At 34.9% G+C, this 24,890-nt stretch overlaps 1 protein-coding gene across 15 annotated transcripts in view; it reads left to right on the forward strand.

Moving 5' to 3' along the window:
- The window catches only part of DNTT (DNA nucleotidylexotransferase), a 180,868-nt gene that overhangs the window by 120,886 nt on the left and 35,092 nt on the right, over positions 1–24,890 (forward strand). For 12 of the 15 annotated variants that reach the window (XM_027460526.3, XM_027460520.3, XM_027460527.3 and 9 more), the window contains 3 exons: positions 9,108–9,210; positions 18,320–18,583; positions 20,055–20,138. In XM_027460526.3, the coding sequence (XP_027316327.1) occupies positions 9,108–9,210; positions 18,320–18,583; positions 20,055–20,138 (451 nt within the window). The remainder of the gene's footprint in view (positions 1–9,107; positions 9,211–18,319; positions 18,584–20,054; positions 20,139–24,890) is intronic. The other 3 variants (XM_038181684.2, XM_027460532.3, XM_027460533.3) reach the window with 1 other exon arrangement.

A 24,890-nucleotide genomic window follows, 5' to 3' on the forward strand; every position in this document is an offset into this window, starting at 1 on the left:
CCTCAAATAAATGTTACACAGGATATTATTGTAATTTGGAAGAACATTTCTGTCACAAAAAATATTTTTAACTTTTTTTTTTTTTCTAGCTATTACCCAGTTCTTGCTGTTGCAAATATTTAGAAACATTCTAATTTCTTCCATTCAGCAAAATCCTTCATCATGAAATCACTGCAGAAGCCCTTTTACAGATCAGGCTCTGGTCCTTTCCTTAGAAAGTGACTTGTTCTTACCTGTCATTATATTAATTATACTCCTACCAAAAGTCAGTGCCCTTTTGAGTCAATAAAGCCACCTACTGTAGGTCTAAATTTCAGACCTGAAAAAAATCACAGAAGACACTATGCTGAAATAATCATTTTCTAATTAAATACTGTATTCAGCAAAGCCAATTAGGCAAAATCTTTGGAGAATTTTACTTATTGGTCTATTTTGCCATTGTATTTTATTGAACTGCTAGAAACTTTCACCTGAATATGGAACTTAGTTTTTCAAGAAAGCTTTTTAGTATTCAGTATTTAGTATTTAGCTTTTTTAGTATTATATATTTATAATATAAATATATTTAGTATATTTCTTAGTATTTCAAGAAAGCTTTAAAATCTGTAGTGTTACAGTTGAGAAGAAATCATGAATGACATCTCTGATTCCTTTGTAATCAATGAAAATTTTCCCTTTTGAATATTAAGCAGTCCAGGATTTTACCTTCAATGTAAGAGCGGTAGCAATGTCACACTTCAGTACTTCCAACTTAAAGATATATTTTTTCCTTTGTAGTAGGGTTTACTAAACAAATGTAGGTCTTCATCATTTGAGTGACAGTAACTCAGAATTATTTTCATATCTGGCTGTTAGCAATCATGCATCACTACTTCAAGGTCTCATCAAAGACTGCTTAGTAAGCAAACACACAAGTGTGCAAAGTACCTGGGATTTGGAATAAAAATTTATCTCTTTTTCTGAGAAGGCACATACTGGTGGAAGACAAGTAGTAGATGTACCTTAATCAGGACTGCAGTTACTAGGTACAGAATTACTATGGTACTTCTATTTGGTTGAACTTGGGTGATGTCAAATAATAGTTGTACATTACCAATACAGTGAGTAGCAGAGCAAGAGCAGAGGATACCCCCCTAGAGTAAAAATATGGTATCACAGAATCACAGAATTTCTAGGTTGGAAGAGACCTCAAGATCATCGAGTCCAACCTCTAACCTAACACTAACAGTCCCCACTAAACCATATCCCTAAGCTCTACATCTAAACGTCTTTTGAAGACTTCCAGAGATGGTGACTCCACCACCTCCCTGGGCAGCCTGTTCCAATGCCTCACAACCCTTTCAGTACAGAAGCTCTTCCTAACATCTAACCTAAAACTCCCCTGGCGCAACTTTAGCCCATTCCCCCTCGTCCTGTCACCAGGCACGTGGGAGAACAGGCCAACCCCCACCTCTCTACAGCCTCCTTTAAGGTATCTGTAGAGAGCGATAAGGTCGCCCCTGAGCCTTCTCTTCTCCAGGCTGAACAAGCCCAGCTCCTTCAGCCACTCCTCGTAGGACTTGTTCTCCAGGCCCCTCACCAGCTTCGTCGCCCTTCTTTGGACCCGCTCAAGCACCTCGATGTCCTTCTTGTAGCGAGGGGCCCAAAACTGAACACAGTACTCGAGGTGCGGCCTCACTGGTATATCAATATCAGAATAGTCAGAAAGAAATCTTTGGACTCTGTATACATGTGTGTGTACATGTTTGAATGTAGCTGTAATTGTAATGTTTGACTATGTCTGCGTGGTGAAGCTACTAGAGTTTTCCCTCAGGAACATAAATAGTTTGTTTGCTATATCTAAAAAGAGTGATTAAGCTACTACTTATCCAAGCTCTGTCATTGCTGCCTAAACAAAAATTCATTGTGCTGTATTGCAGTCTGTCCCTTTCTTCAGCTATGTGTAATGTTCTGCAACATTTAATCCCTTTTCCATTGCCATGCAATCATCACTTTAGCAATTACATTTGATCTTCCTAGATATTTTTGCATGTTGCTTATCTATATTCAAGAGAATATTCAAATAGCCTCACATATTTTCAAATCACTTGGGGATGTCTGTCTAGAAGCTGTCCTCTTTGCATTTCCCAAAAGAAGAATGCAGAGAAGATGGCACTTAATTTAACATGTAATGAGTTCTCATATTTCTTTCCACAACTGGTGGAAAGGAAAATGACAAGGACTTGTCATTTTTTTATATTGGCTTTCAGCATCTTAGCTAGTGTCCAGCTTGCTCTGCAGATGACTTTCAGCTGCATTCCTTTTAATCTGAGCTCTTTGGAAAGAAGGGAGATTTATATTCTGTGGTATTTTGTTCACATTCTTCATATGCTATCTGCTCCATGTAGTTCTGGTCTGAGGTTTCCTTAACAGATTTTCCTATCTTTCTGTATTAAAATGTGATTAACCACTAAAATGGTCAGGGAAATAAGAGTTTAAAAATCTTAACATGTTTATTATGAATACTGGTTACACAGAAATTCTTAATAGCCTGTTTTTTTTTTTGTTTGTTTTTTTTGTTTTTTTGTTTTTTTGTTTTTTTTGTTTTTTTTTTTTGTTTGTTTGTTTTTTTTTTCTTCCTGTATTTCCTGATAGCAATTATTCTCAGACAGCTATTTCATAGCTGTAGCTTTTTTTTTTTCTAATTCTGATACAGGTAATATATCCATTAACATTTTCAATCTGCTGAATCTGAATATTGTTTTAAGTGTATTGTCTTAGTAAACACAATACAGTTTCATCAAACAGGCTAACTCAGAATATTAGCTAATACCCAAATGTTTAAGAATTTTTATACTTTCCTACACAAACCATTTTTTTTTTCCCCACAGTTTTAGCAGGAATAAAAGTTTTAGTCAAATAGAAGGACACCTGAAATGTCTATTCCAAATATCTTTCTGTTCTCCATTATTTGCAAAATAAAACAACTTCTTTGTTATAGTTTGTGGTAGTCACAAGTGTATGATTTGAAGATTTGTTATGTAAATATATGTAATTAATTTGATTAATTACATGAATCCTACCCACTTCAATTTATATTTCTTCCTTAGTTAATATAGTTGATCAGATATTGAGAATGAGCACCTGCTAGTTTTCAGTCCTCCAGGCTCTTACACAAATGTTTGGCTTCATGCATGTGGTTACTACCTCTGATATCAGTGGTAGCATGTTATGTGCAAACAGTGAAGGATTTAGCACAGAAATAAAAGTTGGCTAGCTTGTCTCCAGTCCAAGCTCTGAGAGTGCCCAGCACCAGTGTGCCAAAATCATCTCTGGTGATTTTTCTAAGCAGATGTTGAAAACCTTTTTTGTCTTCTGAATCTTAAGTGTCTTCTTCCCCCCAAAAGGATTTTCAAGTGCCCTCTTTCAAAGATGATTTTAAGAATTGATTAAATTAAAGAATATATCAAAGGTAGAGAAAAAAAGTGTATTTTGGATTATCCTGGAAAGCCTGATACTAAAGTGAATTCCTGGTCCAAAACTCGTAGCCAGATTTCTAATCAGAAGTCAGACAAAGAATTTGTTATTTAGAAAGTAAGGACATATCTGAGGTAAATCTTTAATCTGAGAATTGATTTCATATATAAATAAAATCAGTTTTCCTTGGGGGGAGGGGGAAGTAGGGAGGAGGGGATGAAACACACTTGTAATATAATAATACCACTTTGAATGAAATATAAACCTCTGAAAACACAAAAATGCAGTCAGTAAAGGAAAACATAGCAGTGATCCACTGATCCACTAATAAATAAATAAACCAAGCACAAATTTAGTACAGTGTTCAGCGTTTTAAAGTCAGAAAGAATTGTTATGATCATACAAATAGAGGCCCTTCAGTTAAGCAATTAAATGGTTTAAATGGTTTGAAGGACCTCATAGAAGAATTTTATTCAGGGATTTATCCCATTCATTCTGGTTTATTCCACAGCAGGGTAACTGTTAGATTGTCAAATGAGAGAAAACTTTATGTCTACCAGAATATACTTCTTGGAACTTCTAGAAAACAGGTACATTTTAAAGAGCTGTCATGGAGAAATAATGAGTGAGGTATACCCAAGAAGAAAAATCTGAGAACACAGAGACTATAAAATCAAACTAGGAGAGAATGCCAACATTCCAATCTGAGTATTTCCATAGTCTCTGAATACCAAACAAATGGACAGGAGTGAGAACATCACAGTAGTAGAGCATAAAATGTTTTAAAAACGTGATCTGTAGTGTGTGGGGAAAAAAAAAAAAAGAAATCATACTGTGAACCAAAATGATGAAGACCTGACAGAAAATCAGGGATAGAGTAAACCAGTGAAGAACAACTATAGTATAGAAAGCTTAGCTGGAAAATGCAGGGTTGTTTGTATGTACCGTGGGTGATTACATACACAGAGCAGATATAGATACCGTCTGACCATAGTAATGCACTGCTCTTGGAGAATGCCTTCATGGCTGAAGGGAGCTGATAGAGAATATGCTGATGAACAAATCTAGGACTTAGCAGCATTTCTAAGAAGAAACTCCTTTACTTAGTTTGCAGATAAAGCCCAGCATATTGTGGCAACACTGAGAAGTAATATTTCTTTGAACCATATGGTGTCAATAGTAAAGGTAATAATATATCAGTGTTATGACAGGTCCATCCAAAGGTGTTGTGCTGCCTGTGAGCTACTTCGTTGTTTATATTTTCTAGAAAATGCTAAACATTAAATACACTTACTCTTATGAACATAGGCTGTTGATCATTTTGTATTTCACCCACTTCAAGGACTTGCAAGGTTAAGAAAGACTTGTAGTGATGTCTAATGCAAGCACATATATGGAAATGCAGCATTTTCTTCCGTAGCCACTTGAACTCTGTATAAGTGCAAAGCTTGCTAAATGGTTCTCAGGGCTTTGACACATAACTTACTATTGCAAAAAGGTGGTTTAGCTCCTCCATTAGCAAAGCTTTGTGAGTGGTAGCGAAATATCAGTACATCTTTTCTCAACTAAAATCTTTTCATGAGAATTGCCACTGATATGGCTTAGCTGCTGTAGAACATCCTGAGGCTTCAAAATACTCTGCATACATAATACTCAACAATATCTAATCTTCCATAAATTTCCTCTATAGAATAGGACAATGTGGTTATCCTTTACCATATTATCATTTGATCCATTTATTTAAGTTTATTAACAATACTTAATGACTTGGAATTTAGATTTTGTATTAAAACAATAATAACAAAAAGAAAATTCCTACAACCTGTTCCTTAACAATAAATTAATTATCAGCTTTATACAAGTTTAGTCAGCCAAGAATTGAACACAGTTAATTAACAGTGTTCTGTCTTTTGTAGTCCTCAGGCTTGAATAGATTATTAGGACAAAAGCTAAGCTGCAATCTCAGTTCTGTAAGGTGCTGTTTTTCTTATGGCCCCAGCCCAAAAAGGATTAGGTTTAGATTTAAAGGAAAGAAAAAGATGATGTAAAGGGAACTGTTTAGTTTTATTTTTTAAATAGCACTCAACTTTTATATAAAAGCCTTGCAATTGGAGTTCTGAGGCAGTGGCATGCCAGAATTGAATCCCTACATCTCTGACCATCTTTTAGCATACTAAACACATTAGCCTGTGTGGATTTATGTTAGATTGCAGTATAAAATAGACTTGTAGAGCCAGAAATAGTGTCATACACTGTACTCGTGAGGATAACCATTTAGAGAGGAGTACTCTTAGGACTCTCTTCTCTGCACCAAGCATTGTCTCTGCATTTCCTGTTTAACAGGAAAAAAATAAAAAAGAAAACAAACAAAAAATCTGGATGTGAAAGCATCAGACTGAGTGTTCTCCTTCTTTTCTGAGTGCTTTTAATCCAAGAGCTAACATGACCTGTGGACACTGGTGTAGAATCAAGGTCTAATTCTGACCTCTGGTCCTGGAACTGCACTGCTATGGAAGGCAGGAGAAAAGACTGAGGATCTGCCTCTTGTGAAACAGGAACATTGCCAATATTTCTGAGATAAATATGGCAATAAAAAGATGAGTGATCAGTGTACCAGTCACTGGGCTAAGATAAATGAGGACAGGCACTCCCAGCAACTTGGAGTTAATTTTTCAAAGTGTTTGTTTTCATTTCTAAGTAAATGATGCCTAGTTAACACCCTTCAGTGTCTAGATCATGGTGGAGCCAATCTCTAACCCACTTTCCTGAATGTGGTGAGGTTCGGAAAAGACCAAAGCCTGCAGCATTCCTCTCCAGCTTTGGGAGCGAACAAGAGATTGAGGTTTCATCTCTGATGCACTTAATCAGGTGATGAATTCTGGGTTTCCAAATCTGTGTTGAGGATCAGATGTCAGTTACTATGGTGTTTAACTTGTATGTACTCAGGTACTTAATCACATCAATCATCAATAGTTAGCTTCATCTTCAGAGAAACTGTTGGTATGTATATAACTGTTGGTATAGAGATAATTGTTGATCTTCCTGAGATGGGGACAGAGCATCTTGGCACTCTTTGATCCCATATGACCTTTACATGAGTTTATGAATACCGATGGTTGTATGCTTGTATGCATACATACAAAAATATAAAAATATATATATTATGTATATATCTATGTGAAGAAAATCCCTACCCTGCTGTAACAATGACCATGTTCCTTTCAACTTCAAAAGAATGATGATCTGATCCAAAGTACAATTTACTGCATTTTTTGCATGGTTTACTAACCATGAGAAGTATAAATTATACAGATTTTGAATTTACTAGATTGTTTTTATATTTTAAGGAAGGTAATACATTTATCTAGAATGAAAAAAATTATTTGGCAAGCGGCACTAGTGGAAATGTGACTAAATGTTCCAGTACAACGTCCCTGACAACTTCAGTAAGAAATTTACCCGATGAGAATTAGTTCAAAGAGAATCCAAAATGTATTTGACAAAAACAATGATTTTATTTTGAGTGCTTTTATGTCAGTTCTAAACACTATCACTTCAGACAGAAGTATTTCAATAAATGCTCCCTGTCTTGGGAAATAAATGACCAGTGAAACACCTTAGATATCTTGAGGTTTTATGGGTAGCCTGAGGCAGGAGATTGTAGACATAGTTAACATAAAATATGCATATATTGAGTATGTGTTGAGTACCAGAGGAAAAAGCAGGAATCAGCTTCTGATTCTATTAGCTTCTAAGTTCTTTTGATTATATTCATTTTAATAATTTTAGGCAAGTTTTCTTCTGCCACTTTCTGCATCTCCAAGATAGGAATAGCAAATTGCTTCCCTTTGGAAAAAAAAAAAATAATTTTTTTTTTGAAACCTGTAAGTAAAAACTGCTATACAAGAACTTCAAATTATTATGGTAATTTATGAGATAATGAATGTTATCCTCAAAAAAAAAAAAAAAAAAAAAAAAAAAGTGTTACATGAAATACTAACTTATTGAATTTGAATTGCTTTTCAGATTCTAAGCCTAGACTGATGCTTTGTTTGAAATGTCTTTGAAATCTTTTCCACCTGTTTAAGCAATTTTGACTTTGCTGCAGACATGGCACAATAGTTACATTATAGCAAGTTAGACAGCTTGTCAAATGTAAAACCTGCATTTTCATTTCCTTATATCTTGCTGCTAATGCAGTTCTACTGTCCATCCAGATGATTTCCTGTTATACAAATGGTAGCAGATGTTTGCCAATGAGTTCTATTCCTACAAACGTCGAAGTCTAAAAAATCAGGTTCAATTTTACGCATTATTTTAAGAGAAAGTTCAATTTCATTAAATACACACACACAAAAAGGCAAATCTTTTGTTTTAGACAGTTCCAGTTTTCACTACTCTTGTAACAGTTCACAAGTTCTCTGAATACTGGACATAGCACTGAACAGAAACAAACCTGAACTATAACATTGCATACATTTGTGAACATCTGCAATAGCAAACTTTCCCTCTAATGGAGAAGATTTTGGAAATATTCTACACTCAGGTGCCACTACTTCAGATTCTGGGTAATTACTCCACCTTTTATATACTGCACCTAGTTGCAGAAGTATCTTCTTTGCATAAATATCTTCCCTTTCTCCTCAGGCTGGCCTGATTAAAGCCAATAAATGGATGCGTATGCAGTCCCTGGCAACAATTAGACGAAAATGAATGCCTTGTATTGGTTCTGCAGTCCTCAGATGAATTGCACTCCAGAACAAATTTTCAGACTTTCTCAAACATTTTATGATTCTGAAGGGAAACATTCCAGATGCTTTCTCCTGTTTTCTAATGACAGATGCATCTTAATCTGATTTATGCATAACATATTTGGTAACCGGATGAAAGGCAAGCTGAATGCTCTAAATGAAGGAGAGCAAGAGGTTATGACATGATTTTTGCTTAGGAATATTTACGATTAAACTCTGTGCATATAGATTTAATTCTGAAATCCTTAGTAAATGTAATAAAGAAGCTTTAGTCACATTAAGGCTGAACTGTTCTCAAGAAATGAAACAAACAAAATTCTAGAAAAACAACCAGCCAAACAAAAAACAATAACAAAAAGCATTGTTACATTTTAAAAAGAAAGAAGAAATGTAAAATATTTGGAGATTTTATTTCTGTCATAAAAAGAAATAATGAAATTGCACATAATCACACTTTTGTTCATTAAAGTGTCCATCAAAAGCTAAAGAAAAATATTTAAGACTGTAGTAGTTAGACTGGCAAGTTTATCTGCTATTACCGCACTGCATTCCTAATATGTTCTGCAGTATTTAGATTAAAATTTTTTATCCAAAGACCGAAACTGTATTTTCTGAGACTTTAGGAGAAGAAAGAGATTTAACATCACCAAATGGATCTGCTGTATCTAGCTGAACAACAGAGAAAATACATCAAAACTTTAAATTATTACTTAACAATGAACACTGACAGACCTGATAAAAGAAATAGAAGATTCTATTTTGATTGTATTTCAAGAAATATTGCTATCACTTTATGCTGCAAACTCTTTTTATAATGCAGGAGAAAAAAATTATCTTTGAAAACAGCATAAATTCAGCAAGAATTTAACTCTTCTTCTTCTTGTTATTTATTACTTCTAGGGGTAAAAAGATTGGACATGATATTGATTTTTTGATCACCAACCCAGGACCAAGAGAAGATGATGAACTTCTGCATAAAGTTGTTGACTTGTGGAAAAAGCAGGTATGAATTTAATAATATTTGGCTAAAAAAGAAAGATGTTCTAACAGCATGGAATTAAGCCTATATAATGCTTAAAGAATGTTGACTCCTTTTCACAGAAGATTTCACTATTTTGAAATTGCATGTTCTATTTAATTATTAATCATGATGAGCTAGGTGTATCCTACAGCTCTGAAGTTGAAGGTAATGTCAGGGGTGCCCTGCACACACTATTATATCCTCCCCTAAGAATCTGCAACTGATCAGAGGTAAGTTAGGCTAAATGGAGTTTTGGGTGATGCAGAAAAGCTGCTATACTTTGAAACAAAACAGTATTTGTTTAATTTCTCATTGAGATGGGAGTAGTTTCCCCAAGTTACTGCTTTGATTTTGGGGAGCTCCAACATTAAGTATAGTAAACTTCTGTAACCCCATGGTGCGATGTTAGTAAGTCTGAAAGCTTGGGTACAAAACACCTGGAATTCTGTCTTCCTTTCAGCCCACAGATTAACACTTTTCCTGGTTTCCTGTTTTTTGGAATATGGTAAAAATTGATGTAGTCCTCTTTGATGTTTGTGGTTTTATGTATGCACATATTTCACAGAAGAATTGTTCATCTAAGGTTTGTTGTATTCAAAATTCTTCACTTCCAAGCAACATTAAAGTTAGAAAATTTTGAATTATAATAGGTGCAGGTACCTCAAAATATTACTGGGTCAGAAATATGGTATGTTGGGAAAGGTAAGCCTGTTATTTATTTATTTATTTATTTATTTATTTTTCTCCTGTCAGGCCAGCTAAGACATTTTTCACTTTACTTCCCGTACTGTTCAAAGGATTTGAGTACATTTCAACATGTAAAAAAGACCATCAGTCTGAGATGAATCATCATGCCTCACTGCTAAGCAAAGTCAGCTTTCAGCACAGATAGCCTGGAGAGAATGCTTTCAAATTTATTCTTGACTGATGTACTTTAATTAACATATAATGTGTTAATATGTGAAAGATACTAAAAATATTCTCCAAACAAGCAGAAACTTATCTGATTTTATGAAGAACTGATATATTTTAGAGGTGGTCGAAATCTTTCTACTGGCTTAATGACATCAAACTTGTTATTTCCTGGTAAAATACAACCCTAGATGAATTTCTCTTCTTTTGGCTGACTTGGTATCCAAAATGTTAACAGACTATTACTAATTTTAAAGATTTCTCTGATTTCTGTCATAATTGTGCATGCAAAGTGTACATATTAAAGTAGACTGCTAGAAGGTATACTTTATCATACTCCAATGAAAAGCAATGAAGCTGTGACAGTTGAGTGTTGAGGAGCAATTCTATTTTTATCTTTTTATTATTTATGTAAACATTCTTTCTCAGGCATCCCACTCCCTTTATTCTGAGCAAAGCTGCGTTTCTTCTTGGAAGCTGTCCTTTTGCTTTCTTAAGCAGATTTGAACCTCTGGGAAGGCATGTGCATGTCCTCCAAAACTGTTTATTACCACACAGCAGAAAGGAAAAATGACAATAAGGTGTGTCTAGAGCCTGTCCCTGGGTGCAGCCTTTCATTCCTTCTCCCATTCCATCACACTTCACTTACATTAATGAGAACAATGGCTGTGATCTGAGAAGTCTGGCAACTGCAGAAGCTTTTCAGGTCATCCTGAGTTGTTTTCATTAAATAGAATTGAAAGGAAAGAAAGAGAAAATAAATCATTCTTGTTGATTTTTTTTTTTTTTCCCAAGGAATAAAATTTGGCAGAATTGAATGCAGGCAAGAGTTCAGGAGGTCAAGGGAGGCCAAGGGTCTGATGAAAAGATTAGGATTCCTCTAGAGATCTCCCAGCATGAAGAAAATGTCAGAAGGGGAGATACACTGTGGAAGTAGCAATGAAATCCAAACAAGCTGGGGATTGTTTAAAGCTACAAACAAAGATTTTCTGTGGTTTGTTATTTCTCCAGAATTTTTGGGGCTTATAACACTTGTTATACAGCCTCTCTACTGTGATCATTGTAATATGTAGGCTTTTACTGTCACTACTGAAAAATTAGCTGCCAGCAAAATGAAAATACAAAAAGAAAGAGGAATTATATTCCTCTTGCTTTTTTATTACCTTTGATTTCTAAATGGAAAGGAAAAAAAAAAAAGAAAAAAGAACCTAAAGCACTTTTATATTTTTGACGGTACACCTGTTGGTTGCTTCACAGCTTTCCACTTTTGTGCTACTGCTTCAAAGCCCAAATTCTTCAAAGAATGTCACTGAGGTCATGATGTTGACTTCCTTTCAACAGCTCTTAGTGAAGGATTCTGCAATGTTTAACTTCTAAACTATGGACCCCATCCTTATTTAAATAGTTTAAAAGGGCCTTTTTCTTAGCCAGAAAGTTTAATGTAACAAGATCCTTCCATTGAAAGCTGTTGAAAAATTAAGTGGTTAAATCAACACCATCGTGCTCTTTGATGCAGCAGCAACCGGGGATAAATGGACTGAGGAACAGAGAACACAGTCTCCCCAGAACTTCAAAGAAGAATGGCTAAATGGAAAAGCTGCAATGCAGTATACAGGTTATGGTTTTAATGATTCCAAGAAACTTCATAAAGTAAGAAATTACTTCCTCCGTGGGTTAGAGTTTGGAAGTGCATGGGCAAACAGGCTGAGCCATCTGTGTCAATGCAGTTTCATTCACATACTGTGTAAAGGGGGGTTTATTTTTTGATAAAAACTATATTGCTGTATTTAGCACTGTTGCTGTTAGATATGTACCATCAACAGAGGAAGAGATGCCATTACTGCTGGCATTCCTGTACTCTCCATTTTTTTTTCTTTCATATTCATTAAAGTATAATGTTGCATTAGTCCACATTGCCATTTCATTTTTCTTTCAGCTTTTAGGAAAACGGGACTATTGGTGCTTTCCTATGCTTACTTATTTTAACATTTTGTGGTCTGGGTTAGACTCTATCATTCACCCTTGCTGAGGTGAACATGTCAGGAAAAGGAAGGCTTGAAGTCCCATTGAGGTGTATGGTGATGAACAAGCAACTAGTCTGGCTTTTTCATTTCTGGAAATAGCTTTTTGTAAACAGGGTTCACAGAACAGCAGCGCTTTCGTTATTGAGTGACAGATGGATTTTAGTAGCGAAAAAAACTGTTTCTAAGACTAGACACAGAAACAGTTGTGAGGCTGGAACAAAGAGCTTATTTCTTTAAGATGAATGCTCGCTCTGCTTATAAGGATGCAGGCCTGTATTCATTTGTTTGTAAGCAAATGTTGCCTCACCTTTTACATTCTGATATTTATTTTATTTAATTTTATTTTATTTTATTTATTTTATTTTATTTTATTTTATTTTATTTTATTTTATTTTATTTTATTTTATTTTATTTATTTTATTTATTTTATTTTTATTTTTTGCTGCATTTTGGCTCAGTTTCAGCAGGAGCTGAGGACATTCTTACCTAAAATAAAGTAGTGCATGCTGCCTAGAGTACTTTGGTGGGACTTGAGATAACTTGGCTTAAACCCCTTAGGCAGAGGATGGGGCTGAGTATGATTGTCCTGACTCTGGGGTTATTGCATAAAGTAGGCAGAAGTGTTCCACTGCCTTGTATGTTTTAAGGATCCTGGCAGCAGTGGCAGTTCTTATGAAGTGTGATTTTTCTGGTGTGTACTGTCTATCTATATGTGGGTAAGCATGTATGCATGTGTATGTATATGTCCCTACCTATCCATTAGTTCTTGTCACTCACCAGTGCAAATACTCGTGGCATGGAAACAGGGAAACGTTCCTGAACTCTGGTCCTGGGCTCTGCATTCCTGTCAAAACCAGGCTGTTCAGGACATGCCCAGAATTAGATCATTCTGCTCTATGGGGAACTTCAAGCTGAAAAAATTGTCATCAAAGGGACCAAGGCAGCTGTATGATTAGGCAGCAACTGAAAAGTTTTGTATTGCTGATCAAGCCTTTGATGTCATTTCCTTACGATTCCTCACTCTAACAGCATTGACTGCTCCCAGGCATCAGTTACTTGAGCTGTTCAACTTTATAGAATTCCATTTATCTCACCTAGGTAGCGATTTTTCTGGGTTGAAACCTTGAACTAACATGCCTACATCCTATTTCAGTTTAGCTATAGGTATTTCAGTAAAAATAATACTGTTCCACTTCAGTAAACCATCTTAGAATGAAATTAAGAACAACATATATAAATTTCAGAACATATTGTATTACATTTGCTTTTGATATAAATAATCTTACTTTGCTTTAACAGAATTAACCCAGCTATCAATATATAGTAACAATGACTTCTTGTAACATTAAAAATGGGATAGCATTTCATTTAATTAAAAATAACAAAGAATGCTAAAGACGATATTTGATTCTTCAGCTATTGTTTATATATTCTTCTCAAAATTCACACTCATCCCCAATTTGATCAAACATTTACTCCAATATTAATACTTCTGATGTGCCACCACACATTCTATTTAAGTAAACGTGCGTTATCATTTTAAAAGGGGAAAATCCTTTGGGCATTGACATAACTAAAAAAATACATTTGATTTTGATGATGATGTAAATTTGAGACATGAAAATGCACACATTTTAAAACTTGATTGTGTAAACAAGGTCTACAGCAGTTTATGTTGTGTAGATCAAATGGAAATTTGAAAACAGCTGCAGATTCCCTGACATAGACTAATGTGAAGGCTGCAATTTTAGCAGTAGACGACACCTCATGCAAACTTCATAGCTGACTGCCCCTTCAAGTCATACTTTTTTCAGAAAGTATAGAAGTGCTGTTTCAACTGTACTTTATGGGGTGACAGTGATGTCCAGTGCTCTATCAAATCAGATTAATTGGAAACATTATCACAATGAATATGACCTATGCTTTGGCTGCTATTTAAAAGCATCATCCTGGCTTTGAATCTGTTTTTGGTTTCAACTGTTTGTTGGAGTCAGCACTTGTGTAATTCTTGCCTAAATACTTTTTTTTTTTTTTTAAAGGTTGAAATGCATATTTACAGCAGGGTACTTCATCTTATGCTCTTTCTATCAACTTTAGAAGTTGCCCAGCCAATAAACACTGAAAAAAACACTACAAGATAACCCAGAGATATTTAGTTCTAAAATATCTTTCCTAAGTATCTTTCACATTTGCTAACCATGACCATCTGCAAATACTTAAAATGTATTCAAGTAGAAGATATGGCCTAGTCAGCAAGGGAAAACAGCAATAGGAAGTCTCCAATACAGTTTTGTTGTAACTGCTTCATAATTTGCTTGATGTTAAACCTCAGGTGCCCCAAGGAGCATTGCCTTGTAGTTCCTAAACATTGCAATACGAAGAGTTTTAAAAGAAAACTCTTTAAAAACTCTGTCTTTAAATGCTGTGGTATTATAGATGGAATTTGCACTTCTAAAGCAGCTGGGAGAACTCAAAGGCAGGACCTTTGGTAGGTCTGGTATCCAGGGTGAATTTTAGGTAAAGGGAACATTTTTAGTGTGTGTAGTAGAGCAAAGACTCTCACGTCAAATTTACTCTGTTTACATTTACAATTGTATATTTTTGTAATGAGTAGCAAGATGAAAAAAATGACTTTGAAAACTAAGCAAAACTAATGCAGAAGATATCATCCAAAAGATGTCTTAAAAAGCCTGAGCATTTTATATCAATGTCATTTGCAGACACACAGGTAATAATACATAATCATATCTCCTTAAGAGCTTGCGGGCTTAAAATCCAAGGAATAGTTACTGATGGCCAAGTGTGCATGTCTACAGATCTCGCTGATACAAGACACTTGCCAGGTGCTTGCCTGTGAAGGGAGAATCCACTGTTGTCTATATTATCTTCCTAGATTTATCAGGGTGTCAGAACAAAAAAACTACTAAGAACACCCATCTGTAGTAGGAATTCAATTCCTTTTGTAGTCCACCTAAGAAAGATGGGCTTTAATTCCTAATTCTTTGTACCAAGAGATTTCAATTTCATTAGAGCAAAGAAGTGTTGATATAGATGAGGTAAATATGCAAAACTAGTGATCTGAACACTACCTACAATCAGCATATGGGTGTGGGAAATGTAGGTACCTGGAACAATAAAAAGGTCACTTTAGCACAACCTACTGTAGTTGTTAGGAAATAAATCATTTGAATTTCTTCTGGGATATGCTATGCAATGTCCCACATCTCAAAGACAAGAAAGGAAAAATGAGTAAGAGATGTGAAAACGCTGATGAATAGGCTAAAAGCTTTTACAGAGAATGGGAAGAAGTTTTGAAGTCATGAATTAAATATCAGTGATCAAAGAGATCAAAAGAATTTTTTTAGCATTAAAAACAACAACAAAAAAGATTAAGAATTAACCTGAAGTCAGGCATAGTTTGTTAATAAGAGTGGGTGAGATTAGAAACACTTATGCATTAACATTCAACAGCTGTTTTGAGTTTATATTTGGAAATTGTATCAGTGCCTTGTGACGTTGGGGTAAAATCAAGAAAAAATTACTAGCTGTTTTAATGATGGATGTGAGAGAACACCTGCTAAAATTAAGCATTTTCAAATCAGCAGACTAGGAAACAAGTAATCCAAGAAGGAGCTACGTAAGGAGTTTTCTTAGATTAGTTTATAACAGTCTTCAACTCAGGAAAAATTCCAGAGAAGAAATGTCAATGAAAAGCAAATAGTTATCATTAAAATGGCTGGCCCAGTGACCCATAAAACAGCTTGAGAGTGATCCCTAGCAAAATAATGGGATCGTTAATGTGGAACTATCATCAACAAACAAACAAACAAACAAACAAAAAAACAACAACAAAAAAAGGAAGCTGAAAATAAAACAGTACCTATCAGTGTCTCCTCATGGAAATTATATCTTGTTAACTTTTTTTTTTTTTTGGCCAGAGCTGTACCTCTGATATAATAATATAGTAATATAATAGTAATAATTGTAATGTTTTCTAAGACATTTAACCTTACCACATAAAGTTAACCACTTGTGATATATTATCAAAAAGAAAATCAAAATAACATATTTTTAAATTTGGTGTTTATTATGGAGACATCCTTCCAAAAATCAGTTTGTTACCTGTGTTTGAAGAGGCTTGACATGGAGAACATTATAATTACCTATTGATAACCATGAAAGAAAAGTACTACATGATCCCAGTTCAATGTTGCATATTTTTAAGAAGAAAGAAAAACAAAACAAAACAACAACAAAAAGAAGCTAATATGATTATTCTTTATCCTATATCAAGTTTTAGTTAACATATGTTAACTAAAAGTCAGAAAGTATTCTTGGCTCCCCCCCTTTTTTTTTTTTTTAAGGTGAGACCAAAATAAAAAATATTAGACAAGAGGAAGAAGGATGTGTAAATATTTGAGGGACTTCAGAGTTGAGACAAACTTTGGTCCAAGGATATAAAACTATCCTGATGATGGAAGTTTTAAGAAATACTCTATTCATCTTATCAGAAAGAAGTTCCCTGATGAATTGAGTTTGGTCAATGTGTGGATTTAAATACATAAGTATATATAATATGCTGAAAATTGTTGATTGGCCTGTTGGTCTTGAAGAGAAAACTAACAAGCTCACCTGCCCAAGCATGGTTAATAAATCCAGCTTAGTTGTTTTCCTTCTAGTAATAATGATTAAACACTTGACAACCTATGGAGGAAATGGTATGCATTATTGTTGCTAACCTTTATAACAAAGCTGGATTCCGTTTGCAGAGGCAAATCTCAGAAGTCTCTGCTTTCTGTGTAATCTGGTGCTCAGAGGGGAGGCAGTCACAGTGCTCTCCTATATTTTATGAATCTATAAAATCTAAATTAAGGTTGAGAGTACCAGGAGTCAGGCACCCATCTGAGTGTTTTCATCATGTGCAACCTCTCTCAGAAAGTGAAATATTTTTGCCAGCTGAGTCTTCCTGCTAGAGATGGTTTCAGTGTTATGGAGCATTGTATAAAGCCCCATTTTGCTCTGGAAGTATAACTGAGGGAAGCAGTGTGATTGATAATATTTCCCTTATTTATTTTGTTGTTGTTGTTTGATATTTTGCATTCTTTAAAAAGGATATGCTGGGCAGCAGAGAGAGAGAGGCTGGTCCTTATCTTGTCCCAGGTGCTGTGTTTTGGGTGAGGAGAAGTTTTCTGACTGGTGGGGGGAGATTCGCTTGAGAGCAATGGAAGGTGTGCCCTTAGATCCCAAAGATATGAGAAGCTTTGTGAGTGTAAAGTAAATGTGAAATGCCCAGGAGATCAGTAGCCTTGGAAGGCGCCTATAAATGCAAAGAACAAGCACAGAGACAGGCATGAGGAATGACAGAAAGATTCTTTTCCTAAGGACCTTAGGGGGAGGTAATACATACTGGAACCACAGGAGTTGTTGAAAGGTTGCAGGCTACAGAGCAAGGCTGGAGGATAGCACTGCCCCTTCCACCCAGCACTTCTTGCAGTTCTGGATTAGAAGGAACTAATTTACAACACTCTATTACTTTTATTTTTATTCTCACTCTGAACTGCAAGGAACAATATATTTTAAAATAAAATCACTTTTATATTTTAATAAAATCTGGCTACTGAGGTTCAACATTTTTTTGGTGTAGTCCCTTCAAACAAAAGGTATGAGCAAGGCCATTCCAACTCTCTGGTGACTCCAGACCTTGTCACAAGGAAATCTCAGATAACAGACAGTGCAAATGCTCTCTTTGGAAGCTGTCAGCAAGACTGTTCTCTGGACTAATGTGTTTTTCTAGATATCTGCCTTGTGAGAAAGCATTAATCTCTGCTCCAAAATTTCTGTTGACATCAACTACAGAGTCTCAGGGGGAAAGGATAGAGGGGAAGAATTGCAAATATTGTTTCCTTAGTATAGGTTAGGATATTGCCATTATCAGACAGCTACCACTGCAGATTTCTCTCTAAGCATTGGTTGGTATTTTTCCAAAAGTTATGTATGGCTATTTTATGTCTCTTCTTAGACCAGATTTTGCCATTCACAGTTCTGTGTTTACTGAAACTGTATTTTACAAGATATTTTAAGATAACTGTCTAGAAAGTCTGGAATTTCAGCAAAACCAATCCAGCAATTCAATGTGAGCAATGTCTTCTCTTTAGGGCTTACTTCTGTATTGTGATATCATTGAATCAACATTTGTAAAGGAACAGATACCAAGCAGAGAAGTTGATGCCATGGATCATTTTCAAAAATGTTTTGCAATATTAAAATTATACACACCAAGCATAGACAACAGCAGTTACAATACATCAAAAAAATGTGATATGGCAGAAGTCAAAGACTGGAAGGCAATCCGTGTGGATCTGGTCATAACCCCCTTTGAGCAATATGCATATGCTTTGTTAGGCTGGACAGGCTCCAGGGTAAGTAACCACAGCAGTCTTTTTTTTTTTTTTTTTTTTTTTTTATAAGCATTGCCAACCTATTGTTGCAATTGCAGGGCTATTCAGAATTCACAGAATTTTAAAAAATGTTCCTTCTCTCCACACATCACTTTTCATAACCAGCAATCTTAGGTTGAAGCTGATGAACTCATCACTGACATTTATGGATTTCTGTCTAAAACACTTAACATTTGTTTTCCTTGAAGCTTAGAGTTTAAATTCATGGAATGAAGAACTATATTTTCAGTCCTTTGCATTGTCTTTTACATGACACTAGTGTTAACAAGTGACTTCAACAGTTACTGAGTAAAGAGATGATTTGGAAAGTTTCACAGAATTATCATAAAGATTTTACAGGACATTTAACATTTGAGGAAGAAATGCTCTTATTTGGAACTTATTTTTTTCATAGAAAATTGAAAACAATTAGATATTTTTCATTTTGAATTAAGGAAACTTTTGTTTCTATTTTGCGTATTGTAAAATTATTTAAAAATATAAAACATTAACATTTACTCATTAGTTTTGAACTAAAATAAAATGTCTTAGTGTTTTAGTTAGTATTCTAATATGGAAGGAAAGTTTCAAATGATAGCTACTTTCTATAATGGAAGTTTTTGTGTGTAATTGCTTTTTTAGTGGGTATGATATAAAATAGCACAATATTTTCAAAATAAATTCTATATAATTGCAAACTCAAAACTCAAATGATTTATCTGTCTCCACATGGAACTAGTTTGTGATCTGTTCTACATGCTTGCCCTCTGATGTTCATTTTGTTAGAGAATGATTATGTGGTATAACGAAGAGTTCCTAAGCCTGTTCTGAGTGAGCTTTTTGATGTGCTAGAAGTACAGATGCACTGCCACTCTGTTCAACCCAGGTTAATTGGAAGCAGGGTGCTTTAGACCAGGCAAAATGCTGCAGCCGATATGTTCTCCTGCTGAGCTGATGAGTTACTTCAGCCACTTTTCAGTTTTGAGATAATAAAATGTGTTTACTTGGATTTTGGATCAACTGCAGAATTTGAGGTTCATCTTATGTTTGACTACTTAAAAGCTCCTCTCTCTTCTCTGCAGATGGATGTCTGTTCTAAAAATGCACTTTATCAGACCCTTTGTAGGAAAGGACTCTATCTTTCTCTACTCACTCAGTTCCTGCTACCTGTTGAGATAATTCACGTAGAGACTGTGGGAGCCCATAGTAAACTGTACATAGCCTTGCTTTCTCTTAAAGTACCCAACTGTTCTCAGACTAGCCAACTGAAATGATGGACCATTGACTATCAAAGTATTGTTCTTTAAGATGATCCATCTGTCCAGTCTATAGTCTTTTGGTAGAGATAATTTTCATATTTTCGTTTATTATTTGGTCTGCTGTTGGGACTCTAGTATAAAGGATAACAATTTTGATTGGACAGAATTGCTCTTATCTATTGTGTTTCTTACAGCAATTTGGACGTGATTTGCGAAGATATGCTACTCATGAAAGGAAGATGATGTTGGATAACCATGCCTTATACGACAAAAGAAAGGTACTGTTTTTTTGTTGTTGTTTTTGTTTTTGTTTTTGTTTTTGTTTTTTCTCAGAATTAAGATACCACACTTTTATTTATTTTCAGTTAATTTTGATATTAAGGTATCTAAAATATTTTAGCTTGAATGTCTATCTGTGAAACAGTCCCATCTTCACAAGATTTAGTTTTTCTGCTACAGCCTGATTCAATCTGAACAAGTATGTCTGAAAACCTTTGGCATAGCTGAGGTAATTTCTGAAATTTAAGAATTAACACATGTGGGACACTGGTATTTGGAAGGAACTGTGCAACCTTCACAAAATGGAGAACAACTCATCTGCAAGCATTCAAAAAAGGCATTTTTTTTGTCCTGTTTCAGAATGAAAGGTCATTTCTGTGTCACAGGCACAATTTCAGTGGGCATTGTACTGACATTTTGAAGGAAAAAAGCAATATTAACTGGTACCAGCTCTGAGGAAGTTTCTGTGGGTATGATACTACATGGGGATCAGTGATCATTTTGCTTTTAAAGCTCTGCATTCAGAAGTTTGTGTGGAGTTGTTTTGCTAGGCTTGTTAGTCTTGGTTAAATGGTAGTAATTCTAGTCTAAATGCTTTTGGCTGGAAATATTCTGACCTATGTATTTATCTGGCTTAATGTCTGTATTTGTAACAGACCATTTTAATAAGAAGCAAAATCAATATTGAAGATGCTTATTGATGTCATTATAGGGGAAGGCAAAAGTACCATGTCAATTTTTACATTAATCTATCATTTGTATTCCTTATAGAATGGAGGCCGCTTTTAACATCTCTACTTACATACAGTATTTTCTCATTGTTTGTGAGATGCAGCAGTGATCCAAGCCCTCACCCCATTACAGATGTCTCCATCTGCGCTTGTCAGGCACATATGCTAGAGAATCCTCAGTTCACATAGAAACCTAGGGAAATGATCAGACTAATGATCCATTTAGTCAAATATCCTGTCTCTAACAATTGTCTATACTAGATGCTTCAGAAGAAAATATTAAATTGCATAATAGATAAATATACAATTACATGTTCAAGGCAGAACTTTCTTCGTGAACTCAGGGATGATGTCACTGCTTGTATTTATATTTTGAAAGCATTTAAATATAAAAGAAACTCAATATAACATATAAAATATTCTTATCTTCAGCTTAATATGTGTTAAATATATCATGCTGTGTAATGGATAACTGCACTAGTGAAATATAAAGCAGTTAAGAAACGTCAGTGTTATTTTTTTGTGTGTGCAGCAAAAATTGTTTACATGGGATACCAATATGTATTATTACATATTTCTTTACCCAGAACACAGATGTATTCAGTGATGCAAAATGTCATTCTATTCATTCATGAGCAACATCAATCAGTATTCTTTTTTCTTTATTGTGTTTAGGCTTTATATCTGACTTACCATTCAAATCCCTCTGGGAAAGAAAATGTGAGTTCCATGTGAATTTCAGTGGGCTAATAAGGATGTTTCACAGAAAAATGATGAGTTTATCTTCACAGTGCCCTCTGGGAAGAAAGGTGCTTTTGTATTCCCAAGTGAATTCTGAGGCAGAGAGAGATTTAAGGCCCTAAAAACCCAATGATGCTCCCTGTGATGCAGCATCTGGCCTCAGTTTCATTCTATTGGATATCCGCCTCAGGATTTCGCAAAATACATAGAACTGAGTACATCCATGACATGTTTCCAAAAGCTGTCAGCTCTAACTGAGTCTCAACCATTTCTGCATGTCTGAGTCTCAAGTTATAATTCTTCACTGCGCTGCCCAAAAATGAAGAAACAGAATTAGTGGTAGGACTAAAATGCTAGATTTAGAATGTTTTCCTTACAAGAACTATCTGTCAAGGACAAAGGAAAAAAAAATCCAGGCCTACAGAGCAAATTTCAACTGCCTTGACCACAAAGTCCTTAATCTAGGATATCCATATATCAACTGAATGATATGAATGAATCAAATGTTCCTTTCTGTGTGGGCTCTGTTTACTTTGGAGATTTTTATTTTTCCCAAGCAAAACCTAAGCCTCCCTTTTCCCATTTAAATCCAGACACGGACAGTTTACATCCAAATCTTATTTCCTACTGTCAGATATAGACATACTACAATTTTTCCAGCAAAGTCCAATAAGTCCTGACAATGTCTTGACACAGCAGAACGTTGTTCTTTTCTCTTCTCTGCTGCACTCTCAGAAACAACCTAATTTTTCCACAAAGAAAGAAGACCATGCCTAAGACAGATACCCATTATGAAATATGAAACAATAAACAGGAAGAGAGAAACTCCCTCCCTAAGTATTCTAATATTAAAATCAAATGTTTTATATTCATAGATTATTTTTCCCCCGCAATTTTGCATGAAGAGATGCTCATAAAGGACATTTTGAACAAAAAGACTTCCACACTGCCACCCAGTGTGTTATAAAGTCAGCAGTCTGTATAATAACAGCAAGTGTTTATAGCTGTGAAACTTGAGGTGATGACCTATAGAAGAGGAGAAGTTTGCTGTAATTATATGTCTGGGATGTGTGGCTGCCAAAGTTGATTTATTTTTAGGGTCATCAAGTTAACAAGTCAAAGGTGATCTTAGAATCAGTGATGACAAATAATTAGTGACTTGATTCCCACTTCAGGGAATGTATACCCAAATTGTGATAAAATTTTTAAAATTTAGTTATGAAAACTAAAAAAAATCTTCCTTTTAGTAATTCAAGTGCTTTTGATTCAAAAACATTTAGTTAGGCACTTTGAAACATGTTTTTATCTGTACCTTCTCTTAAATTTAGATTGGTATATGAACATATGCATTTCTTTGTGGTACTAAATCTTACTTTCTTACAGTAAAGCTTTCAGAATGCTTAAATAAAGAATGCAACAAAACCACTGAGATGGTCTTTCATTATAAAAGGCAACATTTTCCTTGTTTGCTCTGCATTCTGAAAAATAAATTGATATATTTTACTCTTCTGTATTAATAGTTATTAGCCCTTTGGCACTGGAGCTTGCACTGTGGCCTACTGTCTGAACTACGATGCTCTTTGGAGAATCCCATATTCTAGTGCTCACAGGGTAACACCAGGAGAGAACCCTGCTTGCTTTAATGGGTTTCCAGAGGGATTCTGGCAGGAATAGAGAACATTAACATAGCAGTTAGGAATCAATTACATAGCTTCCAAGAGGGGAACAAAAGGAATGGATATTTCCTCCAGGGACTTATTACAAGGTTACATGATGAAATTATTCCTCAGCCTTGATTTTATTTATTTACTTAAATTTCCCAGCTGTGTGAATAACTTTCATATATTTGCAGGTTTTTGTAGATACTGTGCAGCTATCAAACTAACGTTAATTTTTTATTTATTTATTTTTACCTACTTCCAAAATGAAAACACATTTCATGGATTTTCTTTTGGTAGGAAAACTGATATGCAAAAAATTGAAAATTTATGACCAAGTATCTGACAGCTCTCATTTCCATAACAAGGTGAATGGGTGTTCAGATCTGTGCCTCTGTAAAATTTTATCCTAAAGTTATGCAAATCAGCATTTGTATATACCAATGAAGCATGAAGTTGCTGTGATTTATACCAGCTGGATATTAAACCTTATGATGATTCCCACAGTCAGGGAATGAAGGAATTCATTGATCAACAATCAGGAAGAAAGAGAACTTGTATATTCCAAGCATCTTATGATATTATTATTGCTGTTGCACTGATTATAAATGGCATGATGCATTTATGAAAAAGGCCAGTAAAATTCTCAGTGTAAAACTTTCCTGATTTATGAATGAATCATATGGTCTGTAGGTAAAGTAGATGTCCTTTTGCTGCTAAGCCATTTTGATCATAAAAGGAAATTTATTTTTCTGAGTAAACCATAAGTCAGATTGAAGTCAGTTCAGCTGAATTGAAATTGAAGCTGGAGGCCTTTCCTTTAAAAAAAAGCATATTTTTTTTTTTAGCTGAAAACCATGGCATCACTTGTTGTCTTTATACCCCTAAGTCTTGGGCCAAGGGTTATTAAAATTTGAGCATGCCAGCTCAAAGAATTTTTGGTTAGAACGTGCATTGCATCTGGATGTGATCTGGTGCAACAGAAACCAGTGCTTAAACTCTTATTTATATATTTATGTAATGTGATTGTCAGATCACTATCTGAACTGTAGTTTTTATATGCATATATATATATTACAGTTTGCTACATACTGAGATTTGAAAGACATTTCCTTGCAATGATTAAAAAATTGTGATGTAGTATGTCAGTCATTAGCAAGTTTTGACAGTATCCTGACAGCATTTTAATTGGGTAAAATGGAGAGAGATCCTAGAGGATCAAACAAAGGAAGATACAGCTATAAGATCTGTTTTATTTCTAAACACTTAAGCTGAATATCATCTGCTTTCATGACTGTGTAATAAACGTATGACTTACTGTCACATACAATGTTTACTTATTTTTACAGTGATTTTTTACAGCAGCTGGCAGGTCACAGGCTTTCTGTTCTCGAAGGAACAGCTGTCCTTGAAGTATGAGTGTTTCTCCTCTTTTATAGTTTCAGCAATAGGATTCAGGAATGGCAAACTTTATTGGTTGCTTCTTTGCCAACCTCAGGTGATGTTAGCTACAGTATTTTTGTCATGCAGAGGGGTGCTGAGGAGAGTGTCTAAAGCTAGGCTTTATGATATGGGATTTTTGCACTCTTCAATGTGGTCAAGACTTAATGTGTTATTGGTA

The sequence above is a fragment of the Anas platyrhynchos genome, chromosome 6 (genome assembly GCF_047663525.1).
Source record: "Anas platyrhynchos isolate ZD024472 breed Pekin duck chromosome 6, IASCAAS_PekinDuck_T2T, whole genome shotgun sequence".
NCBI classification, from domain to species: Eukaryota; Metazoa; Chordata; class Aves; order Anseriformes; family Anatidae; genus Anas; species Anas platyrhynchos.